This window comes from Mobula birostris, chromosome 25 (assembly GCF_030028105.1).
Source record: "Mobula birostris isolate sMobBir1 chromosome 25, sMobBir1.hap1, whole genome shotgun sequence".
Lineage (NCBI taxonomy): Eukaryota > Metazoa > Chordata > Chondrichthyes > Myliobatiformes > Myliobatidae > Mobula > Mobula birostris.
This window is the reverse complement of record NC_092394.1, coordinates 38313481-38336372: the sequence shown is the minus strand read 5'-3', so window position 1 is coordinate 38336372 and position 22892 is coordinate 38313481. Positions and strand designations below refer to the sequence as shown.

The 22892-nt window shown below is 42.0% G+C and overlaps 1 protein-coding gene across 1 annotated transcript in view; it reads left to right on the top strand.

Moving 5' to 3' along the window:
- Positions 1-22892, top strand: part of LOC140187590 (BICD family-like cargo adapter 1) — a 40863-nt gene that overhangs the window by 3354 nt on the left and 14617 nt on the right. Inside the window, exons 2-4 of the mRNA XM_072243047.1 lie at positions 2130-2345; positions 15880-15996; positions 19498-19644. Coding sequence (XP_072099148.1) covers positions 2130-2345; positions 15880-15996; positions 19498-19644 — 480 coding nt within the window. The remainder of the gene's footprint in view (positions 1-2129; positions 2346-15879; positions 15997-19497; positions 19645-22892) is intronic.

The window sequence follows — 22892 nt, the reverse complement described above, 5'->3', positions numbered from 1 at the left end:
AGAGTTGATGTTCAGCAGGCCAACAGTTTATTAGCAATAAGCTACTGACTTCCATTCTGTGTTTATTGTTATAATTTATAAGCGTTGTAACTTGAAACATTGACAATGTAAATACGTTAACTCTAAAATATTTCAAATGTGGTATGTTTATCATTTAGACAATTTATGGATTATATTCATTAGCATATAATTACTGATTATTTCACAATAATATTAATATAGATTTCAAAATTATATTATATTATATACATGTCAGGGAAATGATAATAGAGAAGCACAAATGTGGGGAAGTGTACAAGTCCATCTCAAAAGTACTGAACACACGTATCTTGGAGCTCAAAGCAGTTCATCATGAAAAAGTGGAAAAATTATGAAACCACAGCCACACTGCCTTGGTCAGGCTGCCCCTCTAAACTTAGTCACTGAAAAAGAATGGCACGCGTAAGAGAGGCTACTGTGAGGCCAACAGTCACTCTGAGTGAGCTGCAGAAGTCAATGGCTGCAATTGAAGATAAAGTTCTCGGCTCCACAATCTCTAAGGCCTTGCACAAGAAGAGTGGCAAGGTGTAAGCACTGGCTTAAATAAAAAGCATATCCTTGCCCATATCATTGCAAAGTGTCACTCGGAAGATACTTTAAAGGTGTGGAAGAAAATGATTGGATGAGACTAAAGTTGAACATTTGGCCTCAACACTAAGTTGTACATGGGGTATAGATTTAATATTGCTCTTCAGCCAGGTAACACTATCCCTACTGTAAATTACGGTGGAGGTAGCATCATGCTACTAGGATGCTTTTCAGCAGCAGGGACTGGAAATCTGGTCAGGATTGATGGGAAGATGAATGCTGCTAAATACAGAGAAATCCTGGATAAAAACCTGCTATCCTCTGCCAGAAAACTTAAACAGGGGATGCAGTTAATCTTTCATCATGTCAATAACCCAAATAAAGCTACCAGACCAACCATAGACTGGCTTCAAATGAAGAAAATTAATGTCCTTGATTGACCCATTCAGGGTCCTGAACTAAACCTGATTGGCCATCTCTGGTAAGACCTCAAGATTGCTGTCCACCACTGCTCCCTAACTAACCTGGCACAGCTTGAGCAATTTTGCAAGGAGGAGGAGCAAATCTTACTCCATCACATTGTGCAAAGCTCATAGACACTTATCCAAAATTATTACTGGCTGTAGTAGCTGCGAGAGGTGGTTCAAGTAAGTACTGAGCAAAGGGGGATGAATACTTTTGAAATGCTGATGTTTCAGTTTTTGAGTATTTAGTTTTTCATGTTTTACAAGTTTCCCTGTTTTTTGGGCTCTGCTGTGAAAAAAGAACCATGTGTTTCACAAATAAAAATTCTGAATGTAAGCATCTATGAAAATTTTGAATTATGTAAGCAATAATGCCAAAGAAGTTTCATTAGTTCTTAGCTGGAGTTTGGTGTATAATTCCATTGATCATAGCTAGGCATCTTTCTGCTTGAGCAAATGCAAAGGCATATTATAGGCAGTTTCACATATGAAGAATTTGTATTGTGAGCTAAATTTAAGGAAGTTGAGCTGAGAATTGTGTTTATGGTTCACCATGAAGCAAAGGAGACGTTCAGGCACTGGAGGCTGTGAGCAGCCGAGACACAAGTCTGATCCCTAATGGTAGAGCTCTGCAAATGAGACAAAACATGGTTATCTTGTTTAACCAAGTTTTGTCTCATATGGCAGAGATAGATTTACTGAAAACTACTTAAGGCAAAGCAAAACATAAATCCAGGATCAAAATGAGTGAGGCAAAGAGTCGAATTTGTGAAATATACCTTAAAGTATGATAACAGGCATTTTTTCACACAAGGAGTAATGAAGGTCTCTAATGGACATCCAGAGTGAAGTAGAGGAATAACCCTTTGCTGATATGGGAGAATGATGTAGCCTTCCTGAATAATGGAACATAATGAGCCAAATTGTACACTTTGGTCATAATTACTTTGTAATTAATACTTGGCGTTATGATTTGCTCATGGCCCCTTCCAATGGAAGTTTTTTCCAGGAGTCGGTCAGATATGATATGAGCACCAGTTGTGTTCACAATGATGTAATATAACTTGTCTGAACCTCTTCTGACTGCCTTTCCTTTAGGAGCTTGAACAGGAGAAATATGCATCGCGCCTGAAGTATGAAGTGAGGGAGAGTGAGTGGGAGGCTCGAGTAGTAGAGCTGGAAGGAGATGTGCAACAGCTGCAGCTGGAGCTCCAGAAACAGCAACAATACACGCGTGAGGTCGAGAAGGTCAAAGTAGATATGGAATGTGATCTAAGTGAACAAAACCAGAAACTCGTGGAGCAACTGAGAAAAGTAAGGCCTGGATGAATTAAGCAAATATCTCTTAATTATCTTTTGCGGCATAGACCAACCTAATGCTCTCAACCACAGGGTTGAATTCATGAGAAGGAGCTTGCTAGATCATTGCCAATCTTCCCCAATTCCAAGTTAAACCAAACACTATGGTTTTCAGTATGGGTGAAGTAGAGATCCAATCCTCAGGTCTCTGTTATCCTGGAGCACACCTTTTAAACACCACTATCTGTAAGGAGTTTGTACGTTTTCCCCAAGATCCACGTGGGTTTCCTTTGGGAGCTCTGGTTTCTTCCTGTATCGCAAAGACGCCCGGATTAGTAGGTTAATTGCTCAAACGGGTTTAATTAGGCAATCCAGGCTCAATGACCAGAAGGGCCTGTTACCACACTGTATCTCTAAGTAAATAAATAAACCTCTATTGATGGGAATTGACAGGATGGATACTAGAGGCTGTGTTGAAAGGAGAATCTAGAACCAGAAATGTCTGTTCAGGCTGATGACTTTAACTCAGGGTTGTAGATCTCCAGAATAATCTGTCTCTGGAGGGCACTCAGTCATTGAATATATTCAGGACTGAGGTCAATAGATGCTGTTAGGGAAACAAACAATGTGCTAATTCAGTAGAATTGGGACTAGGGATACAGTGCCAGGCATGATCTTATTGAACAGTGCAGTAGGATCAAAAGACCAATCACTTACTTCCTACTTCTGTTGATTATGTCCAAAGTTCAAAGTTATTATCCAGGTATGACACAATAGACAACGCTGAGATTCATTTTCTCGTGGGTATTCACAGTAAGTACAAGAAACCCAATAGAATCAATGAATGACCACCCCCGACATGTCCAAAAGACAACAAATTGTGCAAATACAAAAAGAAAAAAATAAGCAATAAAACACCGAGAACATAAGATAAAGAGTCCTTGAAAGTGAGTCCCTGGGTTGTGTGAACAGTTTAGCGATATGGTGAGTGAAGTTACCCCCTCTGGTTCAAGAGCCTGTTGACTGTAAGGTAATAACTGTTCCTGAACCTGGTGGTGTGGGTCCTAAGGCTCTTGTACTTTCTTCCTGATGGCAGCAGCAAGGTGAGAGCGTGGCCTGGATGATGGGGGTCCTTGATGGATGCTGCTTTCCTGTGACACCACTCCATTGGGAGGGTTTTACCTGTGATGGACTGGGCTGTATCTGCTACTTTTTGTAGGCTCTTCTGTTCGAGGACATTGGTGCTTGCAGTGCCGTTTGTACATCCTTAAGTTTCCCTTTAAAAACAGCTCCTTGGAGTGCACTTTTTGTCAAAAATGTTTTCTTTAACAGAGCATCAGACTATTTTGTGAAGCACAAAGGTATATGTTTTTCATTAATGACGACTTAATAAAATGCTGCGTATTCCAGCAAGTCAAGCAGCGTTTCTGGAATGACAATAGTTCTGTTGAAAGTTCATTACCTGAAGACATTAACTTTGTTTCACTCCCTGTAGATGCTATCTGCTCTGTTGGGAATTAACAGCATTTTCTGGTTCTAATTTCAGATTTTCAGCATCTGCAGTGTTTTGCCTTCTGGTTATGTAAATACCTGCTGTCCTCTGATCCTTCTGCTAATCCATTTGCAGTGTATTGCCACAGTTGGATATTTATTAACAGCCATCTTTTAGGCTGATGCTGTTTATTTTCTGTTGCCCATTAGAGCAGCCTACACCCCTTCAATTCAACCCTTTCCGCTTGTACGAAATGTTGTATATGCAAGATGGAAAAAAATCTTTTTCATTGTCTTTGTCATCATTCATTTCCAATTAGCCTCCCCAGGTGGTGGTTTTGTTTTGAAGAAGCACTGTGCTTAATTATTCTGTATTGGTTTCGGAACATTCTGTGGGCAGAGAGGAGGTTAACTAACAAGTGAAAGGCCTTAACTTGTAGATTGCACATTTAGAAAAGGGTACATAGTTTCTGTTTCTTTAATGTTCAGCTTGGTCCTTAACAGTTCAAATGGGTGAAATCATGCATGCTGCAATAACAGGAACATAAAAAATGAGCTTTAATTAAGAAAATTCCAGTAGAGATTCAATCATTAACTCCCATTAGGGAATGGACACTTTGAAGTGAATAATTTCGCCTTCATGGTGACATCATCCTGGCAGCTCTGACTGGCCAACTAGTCTCTCACGACAATTTGTTGTGAGTCCAATCAAGTTTCTTTTATAGATATAAAGATCGCTGTTCGTAGGTTTTATAACATGTAATTAACTAGGAAAAGTCTTTGATAACGTCACAAATCCTTTCTAGTCTTGATAATTCTTCAAACGTCATACCATATAAAGCTGCAAAGGTTTCATTGCCCCACCCACTGTTGTAATGTAAACTTCCTAGAGGCAACAACCTGACTTGTTCTTTCTACCGTGCAATTTATAAATAGACAAGGTGGGGTTGTTGCTTGCTTTTTAATGTGTTCAGGAAGTCTCCTGAGCTGAAAAGACAAGAAACCCCCTTGTGAAACCAATGGCAGCAGACTGCTTCATTTTCCCATTAGCTGCTTTGCACTGAAACATTTTACTTAAACTAAACATTTCTCAGGGGGAACCACCTAAGAAATGTTCAAGTAAAATATCCAACAAGTCATAAGAGTGTTAGAGCCCTTCAGCCTATCTAGTCCGTGCTGACCTGGTCTGCTGCTTAGTCCCATCTATATGCATCCAGACCATAGACCTTCATACCTCTCTAATACAATTACTTATCCAAACTTCTCTTAAGTGTTACAATTTAACCACTTCCACTGGTAGCTCATTCCACACTGGTATCACCCTCTGAGTAAAGATGTTTCCCTTCAGATTCCCTGTAGATATTTCACCTTTCACCCTAAACCTATGACCTGTATCTTTAGTCTCACCCAGCCTTGTCTAAGCCTCTCATAATTTTGTATGCCGCTATAAGATTTCCCCTCATTCTCCTGCGCTCCAATGAATAAAGTCCTAACCTATTTAACCTTTCCCTAAAACTCGGGTTCTCAAGTCCCGGCCACATCTTTGTAAATTTTCTCCACACTATTTCAAGCTTATTGATATATTTCCTGTGGTTAGATGACCAGAACTGTACACAGTACTTCAAATTTGGCTTAACTGACGTCTTATGCAAATTAAAAATAAACAACTTCTGTACTTGATTTATAAAGGCCAACATGCTGAAAACTCTCTTTATGACCCTATGGACATATATTATCACTTACAAGAAATTATGGATCTGTCTTCCCAACCCTCTTTCTTCTACTGCACATCCCAGGCCCCACCATTTTCATCATGCAAGTCTTTCCTTTAGCTTGTCCCAATACTTTTAAAGTTTTGACTGAACTTAACCCTCACTGGTTGATACTTCTATTGGTAAATGTTGTTCAACTAGCAAGTGCAACAGCAAAAGACACTAATAGTTAAATGAATCAAAGCATAAGAACTCAAGCATTTGACTAGAACAAAGTTTGATGCAGGCTAGGAGGATCGAAACAAGAGTCTCTCATCATGTAGTGTCAGAATTGTGGAAGTATTTTCTAATGGGAGTTGAATACTCCATAACAACAGAGCTTCTGATTCCTTTTAATAATTTAACGTTTACATGATGTCAGATCTCTGGTAACTTAGTCATTACTTGCACCATTGATTTGAGTATACTTCCTGTGCACGGCCAGACGGTGGACCACAAGGAGACAATAGTCCTTGCCATTTTATTGGTGCCAAGTCAAACTAAGTACTCCCAATTTTATTATAATAAATTGAAACTTAAATGGGTTTAATTGGACAGAACGAAACATGAGGAGCTGGGACCCCAGGAAATGTCTAACTCAATATGGTATAGCTTCTTAAAAAAAAATCGCTTGCTTTTACAATCACATGCTCTTCAGGTAAACTGTGTTTAAGAATCCGGAATTGGGGAAATACTTGAATTTTTAGTATGAGCCAAAAAAATGCAGGTTAACCTTTACAAACATTCAAAAATTAACAATAGAATAATAAATACCCACAGAGATCAGCATTAGCTGAAGGCATATAATCAGGGATCTTTGGGCTGGCTCCTTCCTATAGCTATTGGTTAGTCTTACTCTGGTGTCAGATGGGTCCTGTTCAGTTGGGCTGCAATTCCACTCTGTACAGTCTAGTTCTCAAGTGATACTGCTATATTTAGAAACTGCATGTGTACTCCCTTGATGAACTGCTCATTGCACATTACCCATGTGCATTACTTACTATGCTGTAGCAAGCATTTGCTGTACCCAGTATATGTCCTACATGTCCTCTACCAAGCATGTGCCTCACTGGGACCAGTGGGTGTAATGCCTTCTATGCCGTGTCCAGTACATGTTGTGCCTGGTAAGTGTTAGGCTACGCCAGTATGTCCAGTACTCCGTTTTAGCTTCAGACTGAGTGCATGGTGTCCTGCTTTACTATACCCAGCAAATGCCTTTGTACACTGTATCCTGTGCCTTGTTTAACCTGCTGTACGATCAGCCCCTGTCTGCACTTGTTGTACACAGAGGGTGATTTATTGCTTTACCACATTGTGTGTTTTCCTTAAACCTGCCTTGCTCTATTTAGTACTTGCTACTGTTGTACCAATACTGCCCAATGTGTGCTTAACTTGATGTCAGCTGAGGTGGACTCTCTTAAAGGGAAAGCACAATTGTTAAGGTTGTCCAGAATTACTTTTTCTATAGTGTATATCTTGGCCTTTGACTTTAGATAGATAGATATTTTATTGATCCCAAAGGAAATTACATGTTCATAGTAGCATTACAGGTGCACTGATATACAAATATCAGAAGAGAAGTAAGAAAGAATAAAAAATAAGGTATCTCAAACAGTCTAACAGGAGGGGGTCATCACTTCCTGGCTAGAGGTTATCGAGCCTAGTGGCCACGGGTAAGGACGATCACATATAGTGCTCTTTGGAACAGCACAGTTGTCTTAGTCTGTTACTAAAAGTGCTCCTCTGTTCAGCCAAGGTGGCATGCGGGGGGTGAGAAATATTGTCCAGGGTTGCCAGGATTTTCTATTGGGTCCTTTGTTCTACCACAGTCTCCAGCGTTTCCAGTTTGACTCCTGTAACAGAGCCAGCCTTTCTAATCAGTGGATGTGCTTGCTCTACAGAAGATATAACAAAGCCAGAGAACCACTGTCCCTGAGCTATGATTACTAGTTTCCACACATGGAAATGAGGTGGGATGCCTTGTGTAAGCATTGAGAGGAACAAGTTAACTTCAGATGGACAGAGATGTACAGTTTGAATTCCACTTATAGAAAGGAAAGAACATTTTTTTTGTGGTTAATTATTCACCGTTTTGGAGGAAACCTTGCAGAAGCTCTAAAGTGGGTCTCTCTGTGCCTGATTCATTTTCCGTTACATATTTGTGTACCTCTCTGTCCCTCTGTATGTGTGTTAGTGTTCCACTTCTCACATATTAACCTCAGAAATGGGTATGTGAGTGAGTCATGCCCGTGTTGCAGAGCCTCATGTGATAGAGGAGAGTGTAATAGCAAGACTGAGAGCAGTGCCAGGCTCTGTTAATTACATTGACTGAACAAATGCAGCAGCGTCAAGCCGCTCCCCAGTGCTTTGTATTTCTGAGAATCAACTCTGAGGTTACAAAGCTTTCACAGATGATTGCTTCGGGTAAAAATAGTTGAATCAGGCAGTGGTATTCTGTCTAGTCCAGTTGACAGGCATCAGTGCTGTTGATGCTTCTTGAGTATCACATTTAATAAGATGTCTAGACCTAATTCTCTTTATTCACTGAGTTTCTTTGTACTTTTCTTCAGTGAGTTTGAATCATATTTCAGTAAATCTAATAATTACATTTTCCATAGACAAAACCCTTTTGGAAGTAAGACATGCTGATAGGATGTCTTAATACATTTTGCAAGGAATGCTTCAAAGTATACATCATTTCCCACTATCAATTTCTGTTATGGAGTTAAGTACATCCATTAGTGGCCCAGAATATGAAATACAAATTTATTACTGACAATAATGTTTCACGAATATTGTCTGGAAACGTACAAGTACTTGGGTATCGTCAGTGGTCTGGAATATTTTGCCACATACTCAAATTGATGTGATCTTGCCTTAAAGTATTGAGCAAAGTGCTTCACATCCAACACAGCCGGATACTACACTGGGATATCTTACTTGGATAAGAATTTCACTAACTGAGCCAATATGACACGTTTGGATAAACTCTGTGTATTCCTGAAGAACTCGGCATTAATGTTCTCTCTCTAACACTGCATCAAATGAGTGTCAAAAGTAGTTATTAAAGTGAAAAGGATTTTGTCAGTCTCAATCTATTGCCTAATGGATAGAGTTACACAGAACAGAATTGTTTTGTGTAAAAGAAATAGGTACTTGTTATCTCCTGTGCAGAAAGCTTCTCTGATACAGAATAGCAATCTTATATTTTTGTAGTAGGGGTACTAGTCTGTGTCGAACCATGACACAATTACATGTTACACATTACATCTAACTTCAGTGTGGCCTGTGACAGGAGGGTAATAAATGTGATCCCAGTACTTAAGAAAGAAAGGAAAAGGAAAACAAGCAACATCGACCTGTTAGATAAACATAAATAGTTGAGAAAATACCAAAACAAAAGGTTTATTAACAGATTATCCTGGAAAGAGTAATCAGATTGGGCAGCTCAATATATGTTTCTGAAAGGGAAATCAAGCTTTATCTGTTGGAGTTCTTTGAGAATGTGACTTATGGGATAGAAAAAGAGAACCGATCAATATGAAGATGAGGTTGGTCAACAAGGTTGGAGCACGTGGAGCTGAGGGTGATATATTGACCTGGACTGAGATTCATGTCCAATACCCAGTTCTACCTCAGGATGGCAGGGTGTGTCCTGGGGAGGGGGGAGCACGGTGTATTACAACAATTTGGGTGCGGCAATCAAATATCATATTTCTACTTTCGTGCAACAAAACAGAGAAGCTGAATTTTTTTTTAAATAGTGAGATATCAGGTGGTGCTGATGTTCAAAGGGACCTGGGCGCACTTGTACACATCACTCAAAGGGAAACTACAGCTACAATAAATAATTAGGAAGGCAAATGTTCTGTTGGCTTTCATTGCAGGAGGATTTACAGACAGGAATAAAGATGTCCCGCTATAATTATCAAGGTTCTTTTGTGAGATCACACCTGTAGTAATTTGAATAGTTTTGTTCTCTTTACCTTAGAAAGAATGCACTTGCTTAGAATGGATGCAGAGAATATTCTCCTGACTTGATTTGCTGCAAGGAGAGAGATTAAGCAAACCAAGCCTGTATTTTCTAAAATTCAGAACAAAGAGCAATGTCATTGAAACTTACTCACTCAGATGTGGTGAACCTTTAGAATTCTCTACTCTAGAGGGATGTGGACAATAGACAATAGGTGCAGGAGTAGGCCATTCAGCCCTTCAAGCCAGCACCAACATTCACTGTGATCATGGCTGATCATCCGCAATCAGTACCCTTTTCCTACCTTCTCCCCATATCCCTTCACTCCGCTATCTTTAAGAGCTCTATCTAACTCTTTTTTGAAAGAATCCAGAAAATTGGCCTCCACTGCCTTCTGAGACAGAGCATTCCACAGAACCACAACCCTCTGTGTGAAGAAGTTTTTCTTCAACTCCATTCTAAATTGTCTACCCCTTATTCTTAAATTGTGGCCTCCGGTTCTGGACTCCCCCAACATCGGGAACATGTTTCCTGCCTCTAGTGTGTCCAATCCCTTAATAATCTTATATGTTTCAATCAGATCCCCTCTCATCCTTCTAAATTCCAGTGTATACAACCCCAGTCGCTCCAATCTTTCAACATATGACAGTCCCGCCATCCCGGGACTTAACCTCGTGAACCTACGCTGCACTCCCTCAATAGCTAGAATGTCCTTCCTCAAATTTGGAGACCAAAACTGTACACAATATTCCAGGTGTGGTCTCACCAGGACCCAAGTGTGGAGTCTCAATTGCATTCTGAACAGAAATTGATAACATCAAAAATAAGGGAAAATGCTTGAAAAGGGCACTGAGGTAAAAGTTCAGCCATGATCTTACTGAGCGGCTGTAGTCGCACGGGAGACGGTGTGGAGATTCTCCAAAATATTGCCTGGATTGGAGGACTTTAGTTATGGAGAGAGACTGGAAGACTGCATTTGTTTTCTCAGGAACAAAGGAAACTGAGGTATGATCTGACAGAGGTAAATAAAATTATATTGTGAGTCCTAAAGAAGGGCCTCAGCCCAAAACGTCAACTGTCTACTCATTTCCATAGATGCTGCCTGACCTGCTGAGTTCCTCCAGCATTTTATGTGTGTGGATTTGGATTTCCCGCATCTGTAGACTTTCTCATGTTTAATAAGGATTGATATTCAGAATATTTTTCCCATCATAGAGGTATTTAAAAAAAAAAGAGGTTTAAGGTGTGAAGAAGGAATTTTTAAAGGAGTTTTAGGGAGAAAGAATTTTCAGAGTGTGATTGTAACCTGGAATTTGCTGCTACAGGAGATTGTGGATTCAGATACAATCACTACATTTAAGAGACATTTAGACAGTTATGGAAGGAATCAGGCCTAATGTGAGCAAATGGGATTAGTGTAAATGAGCAAAGAGGTAATCTTAGAGCTGGTAGGCTGAAGAACCTGTTTCTGTGTTCTGCAACTCTGCAACTCTGCAGAGCAGTTTCAAAAATTGCCCACTCCTGGCCCTATGGCTTATATAGTTTTGTTGACATTGAAATCACAAAGCATTCAATTCACAGTAAAAATGCGAGGCAAAAAGTTCACTACAAGAAAACGTAGCTGAAGATATGTGGCATGGGCACCGAGATATGTGGATCTCTGGTGTAGAGTCAGGCACCTGTTGCGTTATAGCACAGGGCAAACTCCTTCGGGCTGTGGTTTAGAGGCATAAGCAGTGGATTTTCTGCATGGGAATATAGGCTGCATGGGAATATAGCACAGGGCAAACTCCTTCGGGCTGTGGTTTAGAGGCATAAGCAGTGGATTTTCTGCATGGGAATATAGGCTGCATTTGTAGACATGCTCAGCTTTGCCCCTATGACAGAAAAATCATGGGATAGGGGAACTTTACACAACAGGGTAGCAGAGAATATCATTTCAGGTCGTCTGCCTGAGGAACAAACAGAATGCAAAATAACCGGTTCAGGATGATCCGTTCCTGGTGTTGTGATAAGACATTCCATTGTAACCTTGAAAGGAAACAAATTTATACTTGTTAATCTGCTTCTGAAGGTGAAGAACATTACGCAGGTTTACTCCATGTTATGCTTATGCTGTGGGGATACTGGGCAAGACGCTGGGGTTGCAATTGTGACCGTGCTAGGACTTCTGGAAACGTTTGGGTTCCAGATGGTACAGAGGTGGGTTAAATCCTGGCAGTCTTTCAATGCTCGGGGGCTCAGGCGTAATTGAAGTTATTCCTAAATACGAGGAAGTCTGCAGATGCTGGAAGTCCAAATCAACACACACAAAACACTGGAGGATCTCAGCAGGTTATGCAGCATCAGTGGAAAAGGGTAAACAGTTGACGTTTCGGACAAAAACTCTTCTTCAGGACCGAGAAGGAAAAGGGAAGATGCCAGAATAAAAAGGTTGGGGGGGAGCGCGGGGAAGGAAAAGGAGGCTCGCTGGAGGGTGATGGGTGAAACCAGGTGGTGGGAAACGTCGAGGGCTGGAGAACAAAGAATCTGATAGGAGAGGAGAGTGGACAATAGGAGAAATGGAAGGAGGAGGGGACCCAGGGGGAAGCAATATGCTGGTGAGGAAAAAGTGAAAGATCAGAGTGGGGAATCAAGGAGTGGGGGTGGGGGAAGATTTGTTCACTGGAAGGTGAAATTGATATTCATGCCATCAGTTTGGAGGGTACCCAGACGGAATAAAAGGGATTGCTCCTCCACCCTCAGGGTGGCACAAGAGGAGGCCACGGACTGACACATCGGCATGGGAACAGGAATTAAAATGTTGGGCTACCAGGAAGCCCCGCTTGTGATGGATGGCGCAGAGGCGCTCAATGAAGCGGTCCCCCCATTTACAACGGACATCACCAATGTAGAGGAGGCTGCATCAGGAGTCCGGAGTCGATGGACAACCCCAGCAGATTCGCAAGTGTGGAGTGTTGCCTCACTTGGAGGGACTGTTTGGAGCCGTGGTTGGAGGTGAGCGAGGAGGTGAATGGGCAGGTGTAGCACTTTGGCCACTTACAGGGATAAGTGCTGGGAGGAAGATTAGTCGGGAGGGACGACGGAACAAAGGGATCATGGAGGACAGGTGGTAAAGATATGTTTAGTGGTAGGATCCCTTTGGAGCTGGTGAAATTTGTGGAGGATAATACATTGGTTACAGAGGCTGATGGGGTAGTGGGTAAGGACAAGAGGGACTCTATCACTATTATGGTGGTGGGAAGATGGGATAAGCATGGATGTGTGGGAAATGGAGGAGATTCAGGTGAGGGCAGCATCAATAATAGAAAGAGGGGAACTCCATCCTTTAAAGAAGGAGGACATCACTATGTCCTGGAATGGACAGCTGTGTCCTGTGAATAGATTTGGCAGAGGCAAAGAAACTGTGGACAGGGAATAGCATTTTTATTGGAGATAGGGTGGGAAGAGGTAGGTTTATAAAAGGTGTCAGTTGACAGTTTGTCTCCAGAGATGAAGACAGAGAGATTGAGAAAGGGGAGGGAGGTGCCAGAGATGGACCAAGTGAATTTAAGGGCAGGGTGGAAGTTAGAGGCAAAGTTGATAAAATTGGTGAGCTCAGCATGGGTGCATGAAGCAGCACCAATGCAGTCTTCAATATAGCGTAGAAAGAGTTGGAGAGTATGACTGGGGAAGGCTTCAAACATAGACTATTCTATATTGCTGACAAAGAGGCAGGCATAGCTGGGACCCATGCTAGTGCCCATGGCTACCCCTCGAGTTTGGAGAAAGTGGGAGAAGCTGAAGGAAATATTGGTCATGGCGAGAACCAGTTCTGCAAGATGGAGAAGGGTGGTGGTGGTGGAGGGAGATTGGTTGGTTTTTTGGTCAAGGAAGAAACAGAGAGCTTTGAGGCCTTCCTGATGGGGGATAGAAGTGTATAGGGACTGAACATCCATGGTGAAGATGAGGTAGTCAGGGCCAGGGAATTGAAAGTTACTGAGGACATTGGGGACATGAGAAGTGTTGTGGATGTAGGTGGGAAGGGACTGAACCAAGGGGCATAGAATGGAATTGAGATGTGAGGACACAAGTTCAGTAGGACAGGAGCAGGCAGAAACAATTGGCCTAGCCCGTTATTTTCCTATTTTTGTGTTGAAATAGCAGGCTTTAAATTTCCAGCCCTAAATACTCCCTCTCCAGCTCTCCAGTAGATGATGTTCATATTTATAAAACAGACTAGTTTGTCCTTCCTTCCTTCCTTCCTGAATCACTTACCATGCATTTCATGAGCACCTCCCACACGACTCTGGCAAATAAATGACGTGTCGTCCTGCTGATCACTGACTGTTTTGAATTAATAGAAAGCTAGTAACACTTGCTATTGTTGTTTACTGTTGAAAATACTTATAAGGAGATAACAATATTTGTGGTGAGTTGTCAAATGGATGTAATGGCCCGAAGGGAGAATAAAGGTGGGCCGTATTTTTGTGTCTGTGTCACATGCTGAGATAACATCTGAAAACAAGATTGGGAGTGATTGAATCAGCACAAAATGTACTGGAAAAAAAGCATTCACACAGCAACTGATCACTTTGTATGCAATCACTGTGCGCTGTAGCAACTTCTGAACAGAGGTGGGATTACGACATAAGGCAGTTCCTTCGCGCACTAGCTACAAAGAGTAAATCTGATCCTAATCTGCTGGGGTGAATCTTACTGTGGAACCGAGCCACTGGCTTTCATCTAGTGAAATGATCCAGGCTTAACAAGCAGCAAATGTACCACCATGTAGCAGCTCTAGTGTTTGGACGCAGAAGCCAGTCTTGATATGATTCCCCAGCCAAACAGTCCAAATTTAAACCAGGTCACAACCCGCATGGGATCAGAGACCTCATTATTCTCAGTGGAGATCTAGACCTGTGAATTATGAAGCAAAGCTGGGGGTTTGGGATTGTGGTGGGGAGGAGAGATGTATGGTTACTAATTATTTTGCTTTACTGTAATCTTTTTAATTACTTCTAAGTGTTATGCCTTTGATTAACAAAGTGTTAGAATTTTTATCTTTTTCAATCATTCACTTCAAGTATAGTACCCAATAAATGGCACAAGGACAGATACTTTCAAGACCTATTAATAGATGAGAAATCGGCCCATCTTGCCTCTGTCAAAGACATTGCAGAGGTAGTGAGCCACTCACAGCCCGGTGGACATTCAGTAATGATGCCCCATGAGAGGGGTGAAGATAGCCAACAAGGTCAGACCCCAACAACCAGCTCTGAGCAGCAGTCTGGGAGTGGAGGGCAGCAACGTTGGGCTGCAGGCCTCATCCAGCATAATCAAGTGTCTTTAGTAGATTTTAAAATTTATTTAAAGCTTCTGCAGAAAATTTGACTTGGCACATAACGAGCGAACAGAGAATTTACTTCATTGTGGGAATACGTTAGGAGCTAATGCCCATGGATAATCAGCTTTTAGAATTCATATTCTTGTTTGATAGCTTGTTACAAACAAAATCCTATATTCTCCCTCTCAAACTGCCTCCGCCAACCCATCAATCAGATGACTTCATTAACAACATCCCATGGCAGCCCTGGTGTCATCCAATGAGAGATATTCCATTTGACCTATCGATTCCTACCCTGCCTTCTAACTTGGTTTCTCTTCTTCTCACTTCTGATGAAGGGACATTGACCTGAAACATTAACTGTTTCACTCTTCATAGACCTTGACCCACTACACCCCGTGACCCATGCTCCATCATCAGGGATCCCCACCACCCAGGTCATACTCTCTTCTCGTTGCTGCCATCAGGTAGAAGGTACAAGAGCCTCAGGACTCTCACTTCCAGGTTCAAGAACAGTTACTACCCCTCAACCGTCAGGCTCCTGAACAAAAGGGGATAGCTTCACTCAACCTCACTTGCCCATCACTGAAATGTTCCCATAACCAATGGACTCACTTTTAAGGACCCTTCATCTCATGTTCTCATGTTTATTACTATTTATTTATATTTGCATTTGCACAGTTTGTTGTCTTCTGCACTCTGGCTGAAAGCCCTAGTTGGGCAGTCTTTCATTGATTTTGTCATAATTACTATTCTATAGATTTGTTGAGTATGCCCACAAGAAAATTAATCTCAGTGTTGTATATGATGACGTATATGTACTTTGTTAATAAAATTTCCGTTGAAGTTTTTACAGCATTTTTTTGCTTTTTATTTTGGATTCCCAGATCTACAGTTTTTAAAATGTCCATTCATGTGTTATTTAACCCATGCTATCGTAGCTTTGCATGTGCATGTTCCTTTGGAGAATTGTGTGCTCTTCAATAAAGAAAGTACCTCTTCCACCAGGCGACCAAAGTGGAGCAGACTCTTGCCCATGAGATCCACGCACTGCGAGGCATGTTTATGGGAAAGGAACTTCTGCTGAATGACAGTGCAACAATTGCACAGAGTCTCCAGGCTGAGGTGAGTACAGAGGATGGAGCTGAAACATGGAGCCTGAGGACTGAGGTGGCTGTCAAAATGATGTGACTGCATTTTCAGAGATGTGATTTAAAAAAAAACAGTAGATTGTCTAGCCAGTGACTCACTTTTTGGTCCCACCCATGTGATGATTTAATGATCTAGAGATGCAAGGCCTCATCTCAAGAGATCAAACCTGAGCATTTCTACTGAGTACTGATTTAGTTTAGCAAATACCTCATCAGAAATGTTATTGGCAATCATATTTAAAGCTGGCAATATAATTAAACTAGAAGCTACTTTATCAGGTATACCTGTACATTTTGTTAATGCGAATAGCTAATCAGCCAATCATATGGCACCAATTCAATGCATAAAAGCATGCAGGCATGGTTAAGAGGTTCAGTCGTTGTTCAGACCAAACATCAGAATGAGGAACAAAGGTGATCTAAGTGACTTTGACTGTGGAATAATTGTTGGTGCCAGATTGGGTAGTTTGAGTATCTCAGAAATTGCTGATCTCCTGCGATTTTCATGCACGGCAGTCTCTAGAGTTTAGCATGACAAATAGCATGACAAAACACACACACACACACGCACACACACACATCCAGTGAGTGGCAGTTCAGTTCTGTGGGCAAAAATGCTTTGTTAATGAGAGAGGTCAGGGAAGAATGGCCAGACTGGTTCAAGCTGACAGGAAGGTGACAGTAACTCAGATAACCACACGTTACAACAGTGGTGTGCAGAAGAGTATCTCTGAATGCAGGATATGTCGAACCATGAAGTGGATGGGCTACAGCAACAGAAGAGCATGAACATACACTCAGTGGCCACTTTATTAGATACAGGAGGTACCTGTTAAAGTCGCCACTGAACGTATGTTTCTATGGTTTGAAGCCTGGGGTTGCAGCTGAGTGTTTGTGTCTCTGTAGCTGAAGCACCAAATACCAACAGAGAGCCAAGCCTGCACTGAGTGAATACAGGAGCAAATTTGTTCCATCATCACTCAATTTCAACAAACCGTCCTATCCAATTGCTCATGCGAGGAGGAGATGTTTCAGACTGATCTGCCATTACAGCTTCTAATCAAGGTAAACAGGCACACATTCAGCAAGAAGTGAGCTTGGTCTGACAAGGGATAGATAACAGAAATACTGCCATCACCACCAGCCTGGTCTTTATATTTCCATCTTCTCCGATGGAGAGAAACATTTACTTGAGCTCGTGTGATGATGGAACAAATACTTCCCCGCGTTTACCTGGGTCTCAACTGTCTGGATCAGGTGGACAGGGTGACCTGCATTTGACTGGCAGTAGATCTGTCCAATAATACAAATGCAAAGGTACACCCCAGGTGCCGTTTCCTGCTACAGGAAATGTATTGATCTCCAATAGCAAACCAATACAGGTACCTGAAATATCTCAGAAATATTCAGCCGTTCAGGATCCATGTATGGGAGAGAAGCAGAGGTCATTTTTATAGGGAATAATTTCCAGTATTTTGTATTTTATTTTGAAATTAAATGTATGCCAGTCAGTTAATTAAGAGAGCCATTGTGTTTTTGACATATTAGTTGTTCACACTAATGGGAGTTATAACACTAGAGATTGGAAATGAACAATAGACAGTTGGGAAATATTTTGTGAAACATTTACCAGCTGTATGTGGCCACATAGATATTAATGGGTATTTGCCTCTCTCTGATTTCTCACAGCGTCATCTCACAAAGGCAGTATCATTAACACCTGGAACAAATGGAGAGAAGAGGCTTTAGCTTCTCATTCCTCACCCTCCCCCACCCCCCCAAAAAAAACAATCTTTATTATGTAAACTTGGCAGTAATGGTAACCAAACTTTTTGATAAGATACACAAGATGGGGTTGAGGGTAGGGTGAGGAAAACAGATGCACCGATCAGTATAGGACAAGCTCACATTACAAAGTATCCTACAAAGGAATTTGAAAACAATCATAATTTTAAATTGTTTCATTTACGGGTTGTTTAAAGAACCAAATTTCTAATAGTTATTCAGAAACATTGTAACAGTGTGATTCAAATCGTGACTGTCTGTCAGTGTTTTAAAGGCCCCTGTATGTTTCACGATACAGAGAAGTCTGTTCACTGCTGAAGAGTGCTTTTGCAGACACAGAAAGCTGGTGATTATTGGCAACACTTGTACCTCAATATTTTTTTTAAAAATTTGAACGTCTGACTAATTGTGGAGTTTGAAGTAGTCTTGTGAGTTCGGTGAGTCTACTGAATAGGATTCCAGCTTTATCCAGTCTTCTGTAATCTTAGATACCCTTAACTGAATAGAAGAGCTACAATTATGCTCTGAGCTAGAAAGGGGATTTCAAACCTATGATGTCTTTTACAGTAAGCTGGTTTCAGCTCTCATTGCGATAGTCTCTGGTATCCTACTCCTGTTGCCACCTAATCTGGTGAGCCCTTGAATTTGTCTGATAGACTGTGACATGGGAACTGTTTACAGACATGAAGGGTGAGACTGAGCATGGTTGCCTTGTAAGTCAGGACTGCCCAATCTAAAAGATGTGTCCAGTGATCCCTCAATGTGTAGCCTGTGGTATGTGATATATTTGGAACATGGGAGTCATGTATGAACATGGAGATGAGCAAGTGATAGCTGCCTAAAGTCGGATCAGTCCCAGCGGTTAATATAAACACAGGGGTAACACACACAAAACGCTGGAGGAACTCAACAGGTTAGGCAGCTTCTATGGAAATGAATAAACATTCAACATTTTGGGCCAAGGCCCTTCTTCAGGACAGGAAAGAAAGTGGGAAGACGATAGAATAAGGAGGAAGGCAAGCTAGGAAGCCAAGTGGTGGGGGAGGGTGGATGAGGTAAGAAGCTCGGAGGTGGTACTTGGAAAAGATAAAGGGCTGGAGAAGAAAAAATCTGATGGGGGAGGAGAGTGGACCATTGGTGAAGGGGAAGGGGCACCAGGGAGAGGTGATAGTCAGGTGAGGGGAAGAGGTAAGAGTGGGGAACTGAAAAAGAAGTAAGTTGATTTCTCCACCTTATGGTAATTTTCCCCCTCCCCCACCCACCTTCCCCCTCACCTGGTCTCACCCGGTCTCACCCATCACCTGCCATCTCGTACTCCTTCCCCACCCTCACCGTCTTATTCTGGTTTCTAACCCTTCCTTTCCAGTCCTGATGAAGGGTCTTGGCCTGAAACTTGGATGGTTTATTTCCCTCCATAGATGCTGCCTGACCTGCTGAGTTCCTCCAGTACTTTCTGTATGTTGCTCTGGCAGTTAACAATCCCTTTGACAGTATTTTTATTGGCATCTTTTCGAAAGCGCTCCAGCATTTGCAAATGATACAGATCATGCAAAATTTTAAAAATACTGTACATTTACGATGTTACTATAAAGAGAGACTTAAGTAGTTGGCCTTCTCTGGATTAATTAAAACCGATTCTTGCAAAGGTTTTAATGGAATGATCATGAAGGTTTTCATTGCTTCTTGACAGATCACCCTATTATCAGAACAGAAGCATAACCTGGAGCAACGGATGGTTACAATGGAGAAGGAAAATCTGTCACTGAAGAGCCAACACGACTGGGTACAAGAACAATGCTCACAGCTGCAGCAGAAGAACCAGGAGCAGTCATTGCAGGTAGGATGGACCGCTGGACTCGAAACCGAAGCTTAACAGGAGTCAATGAATAGAACAATAAGATAATCTTATAAAATCATTACTTAGATCAGAGAAAATAACAAATGAGAATCCAAAATTTCAGACGTTGGCAATACAAAGAAAATTTTGGGAATACTTAGCAAGTCACAGGGAGAGAAACAGAATTAACATATCAGGTGTGGAACCCTTCATCAGAGCTGGGACTGAGGAAAAAAACATTTAGTTTTCTTTTTCAGGGAACATGGGGAAGAGGTGGGTAGATCAGTAGATCTCCGATGAGGTGATAGCTGATGGGCTAGTGTCATAGTTAGTTACAGGTTATGCTTTTTTGGCTGTGTTATGTTTTGCTAAAGCAAGGGTCTGGGTCAGTTTTACTGTCTGCTGCCCCAATGAAGAAAGAAAGACTGTGCCAAAATCATAGTGGATAGAAACAGAGTTCCCGATCCTGTTTACCCTCGGTTTTAAAGAAAACCGCCTTCATCACCCTTCTAATCCTCAATGTTGGCATGTGGCCAAGTGGTTAAGGCATTCGTCTAGTGATTTGAAGGTCACTAGTTCAAGCCTTGGCGGAGGCAGCGCGTGTGTCCTTGAGCAAGGCACTTAACCACATATTGCTCTGCGACGACACTGGTGCCAAGCTGTATGGGTCCTAATGCCCTTCCCTTGGACAACATCGGTGGCATGGAGAGGGGAGACTTGCAGCATGGGCAACTGCTGGTCTTCCATACAACCTTGCCCAGGCCTGCACCCTGGAAAACCTTCCAAGATGCAAATCCATGGTCTCATGAGACTAACGGATGCCTGCCTAAGAAACAGACAGAAACAAAGAGCAACTTACCCAAAGTTAGAGAGTTCAGTTTCGAGTCTGTAAGATAATAAGTGCCCTGACAGAAGATGCTATTCATCAAGTGTGTGTTGGGCCGACTCATGACAGTGCAAAAGTACGCAGACAGTCAGGCCAGCATGGGCAAGGGATAGGGGGAGGTCAAGGTCAATCCTGAGGAAAGAACCTACACATTCTGCAAAGTATGTTTGCTGTTTCCAAAGTAGAGAACACTAGATGCAGTACACAAGAAGTGTACGTGCTTTGGTGAAGTGCAGTTTCACTTGGAAAGACTGTTTAGGTGATTGTTGCATCGTTTAACCTCTGTGCGATCACTCTCACTTTGTTCTGTAAAAATTAAATACCAAACTGCTATTAATGGACAGACAGTACAAATTTTGAATATATTTTAAGAAATTACATGATGTATCGATAGTGTAATAGCTTTTTCTGTGAACAAATTAAGGTACATTGTAACTATTTGTACTGTACACCTAATCTGCCTACAACAGAAAGCACCAACCTCTCATGAAGAGGCAAGCAAACCCGCAGCTTGTACAGGATCACACTTGCATCTAAACTTACCTACATTGACATGGGTAGCACACAGAAGGTTATGCAGCTGTTTCACAGCTCCAGGGACAGAGTTCAATTTTGAACATCAATTTGTTGAACTTCCAGTAATTGCCCCCCACCCTCCTTCACCATTCCCCATTCCCATTTTCCTCTCTCACTTTACCACCTTACCTGCCCATCACCTCCCTCTGGTGCACCTGCCCCCTCCCTTTCTTGCATGGTCTTCTACCCTTTTCTGTCAGATTCCCCCTTCTCCAGCCCTTTATCTCTTTCACCAACCAACTTCCCAGCTCTTTACCCACTTCCCCATACCCTCCTCCTGATTTCACCTATCACCTACCACCTTGTACATCTTCCTCTCCTCCCCCTACTTTCTTATTCTGACTTCTTATCATCTCTTCTAGTCCTGATGAAGGGCCTCAGCTTGACGTTGACTGTTCACTCTTTTCCATAGATGCTGCCTGGCCTGTTGAGCTCCTTTAGCATTTTGTGTGTGCTGTTTGATTTCCAGTGTCTGCAGGCTTTCTAGTGTTTCAATTCAACCTTATCTGCTTGTTTAGAGCTTCAACCTTCTCCCTGTGACCACACAGGTCTCTCCTGGGTGCTCGGATTTCCTCCCTCACCCACAGATCTGCTGGTTTGTAGATCAACTGACTGCTCTAGGTAACCCCCAGTGCAGGTGGGTGTTGGGAGTATCAGGGGGTGATGATAGACATGGATGAGAAAACAGATTGCAGGGAAATAAATAGGGAATGGAAATGTTTGGATTGCTCCAAGGGTCAGCATTGACTTGATGGGCCGAATGACCTTTTCCTCTGCTGTTGGAAAAAAAATACACAATGGACACAAAATAACTATGCATGCGCACATCTACATTCAAACGCATGCAAACGTGCATACACACACTCACACTGGTGTTGCTGATTAGTTTCAGCCAACTAATTCTCTAGAGAGGAAATGGGACTTTCAGAAGTTTCCACAGTTGGGATTGTTCCACAGTTGAGAGCCCTCATTCACTTTCTAGGCAGCTCTTCATTGTACTTCTGTGAGCAAGAACATATATAACCCAAATGTGAGAAGAGACTTCTCACCCGCTATGTACTCAGCATGTGGATGGTTACTTGCTGTGTGGCTGCTCATTTCTTGTTTATTCAGCTTTGTGATCCTCGCTGGCTTCAGTTCTCCTTCTACGGTAGCCGGTAATACTGTGTGTGTGTTGATTAACCCAATCAAAACAAGCTGAATAAAGCTCTAGTTAATGACTAGACACGTTATAGGGACAAACGTCGTGGTTGAATTACCTTAGTGCAGATCTGGTGCAGCAACAGTCAGTGAAATGCTTTGCTTCCTTTGGGGATTCTGAAAATATGTCCAAGGAACTCAATTTTAGGAGACACCATGATCAGACATTTGTGGCCAATCAAGTTCCAAGTCGGTATCTACTCAGTCCCTGGTTCAAATATTCAACAGTATTGCCCACTCCTTTGTGCTTACTGCAGTTTTGCTGAGCTTCTCTGGAACTGAAAGGAAGAACAGTACTCCCAGAGTGATTCAGTAAATCCCCTGGAATGTGAGCATTGATAAAGGAAAGCTTTGACTCTCATATAATGTTGCCTGCGACGGAATAGCTGATCCTTGCTGGCTTGGAACATCAGGACTGGCCACCGAATTCATGCACTTTTCAGAGGAGGTCCTCTGTGATACACAGTGGCTTTGGCAGGAGATTGGATGGGAGCACTGTGGTAGAAAGGTTTGTGCGAAGAAAGTGTTACCATAGGCCAGGTGGTCCCACTTGTGTGGTTGTACCATAATAGTAAGTAATCATTGC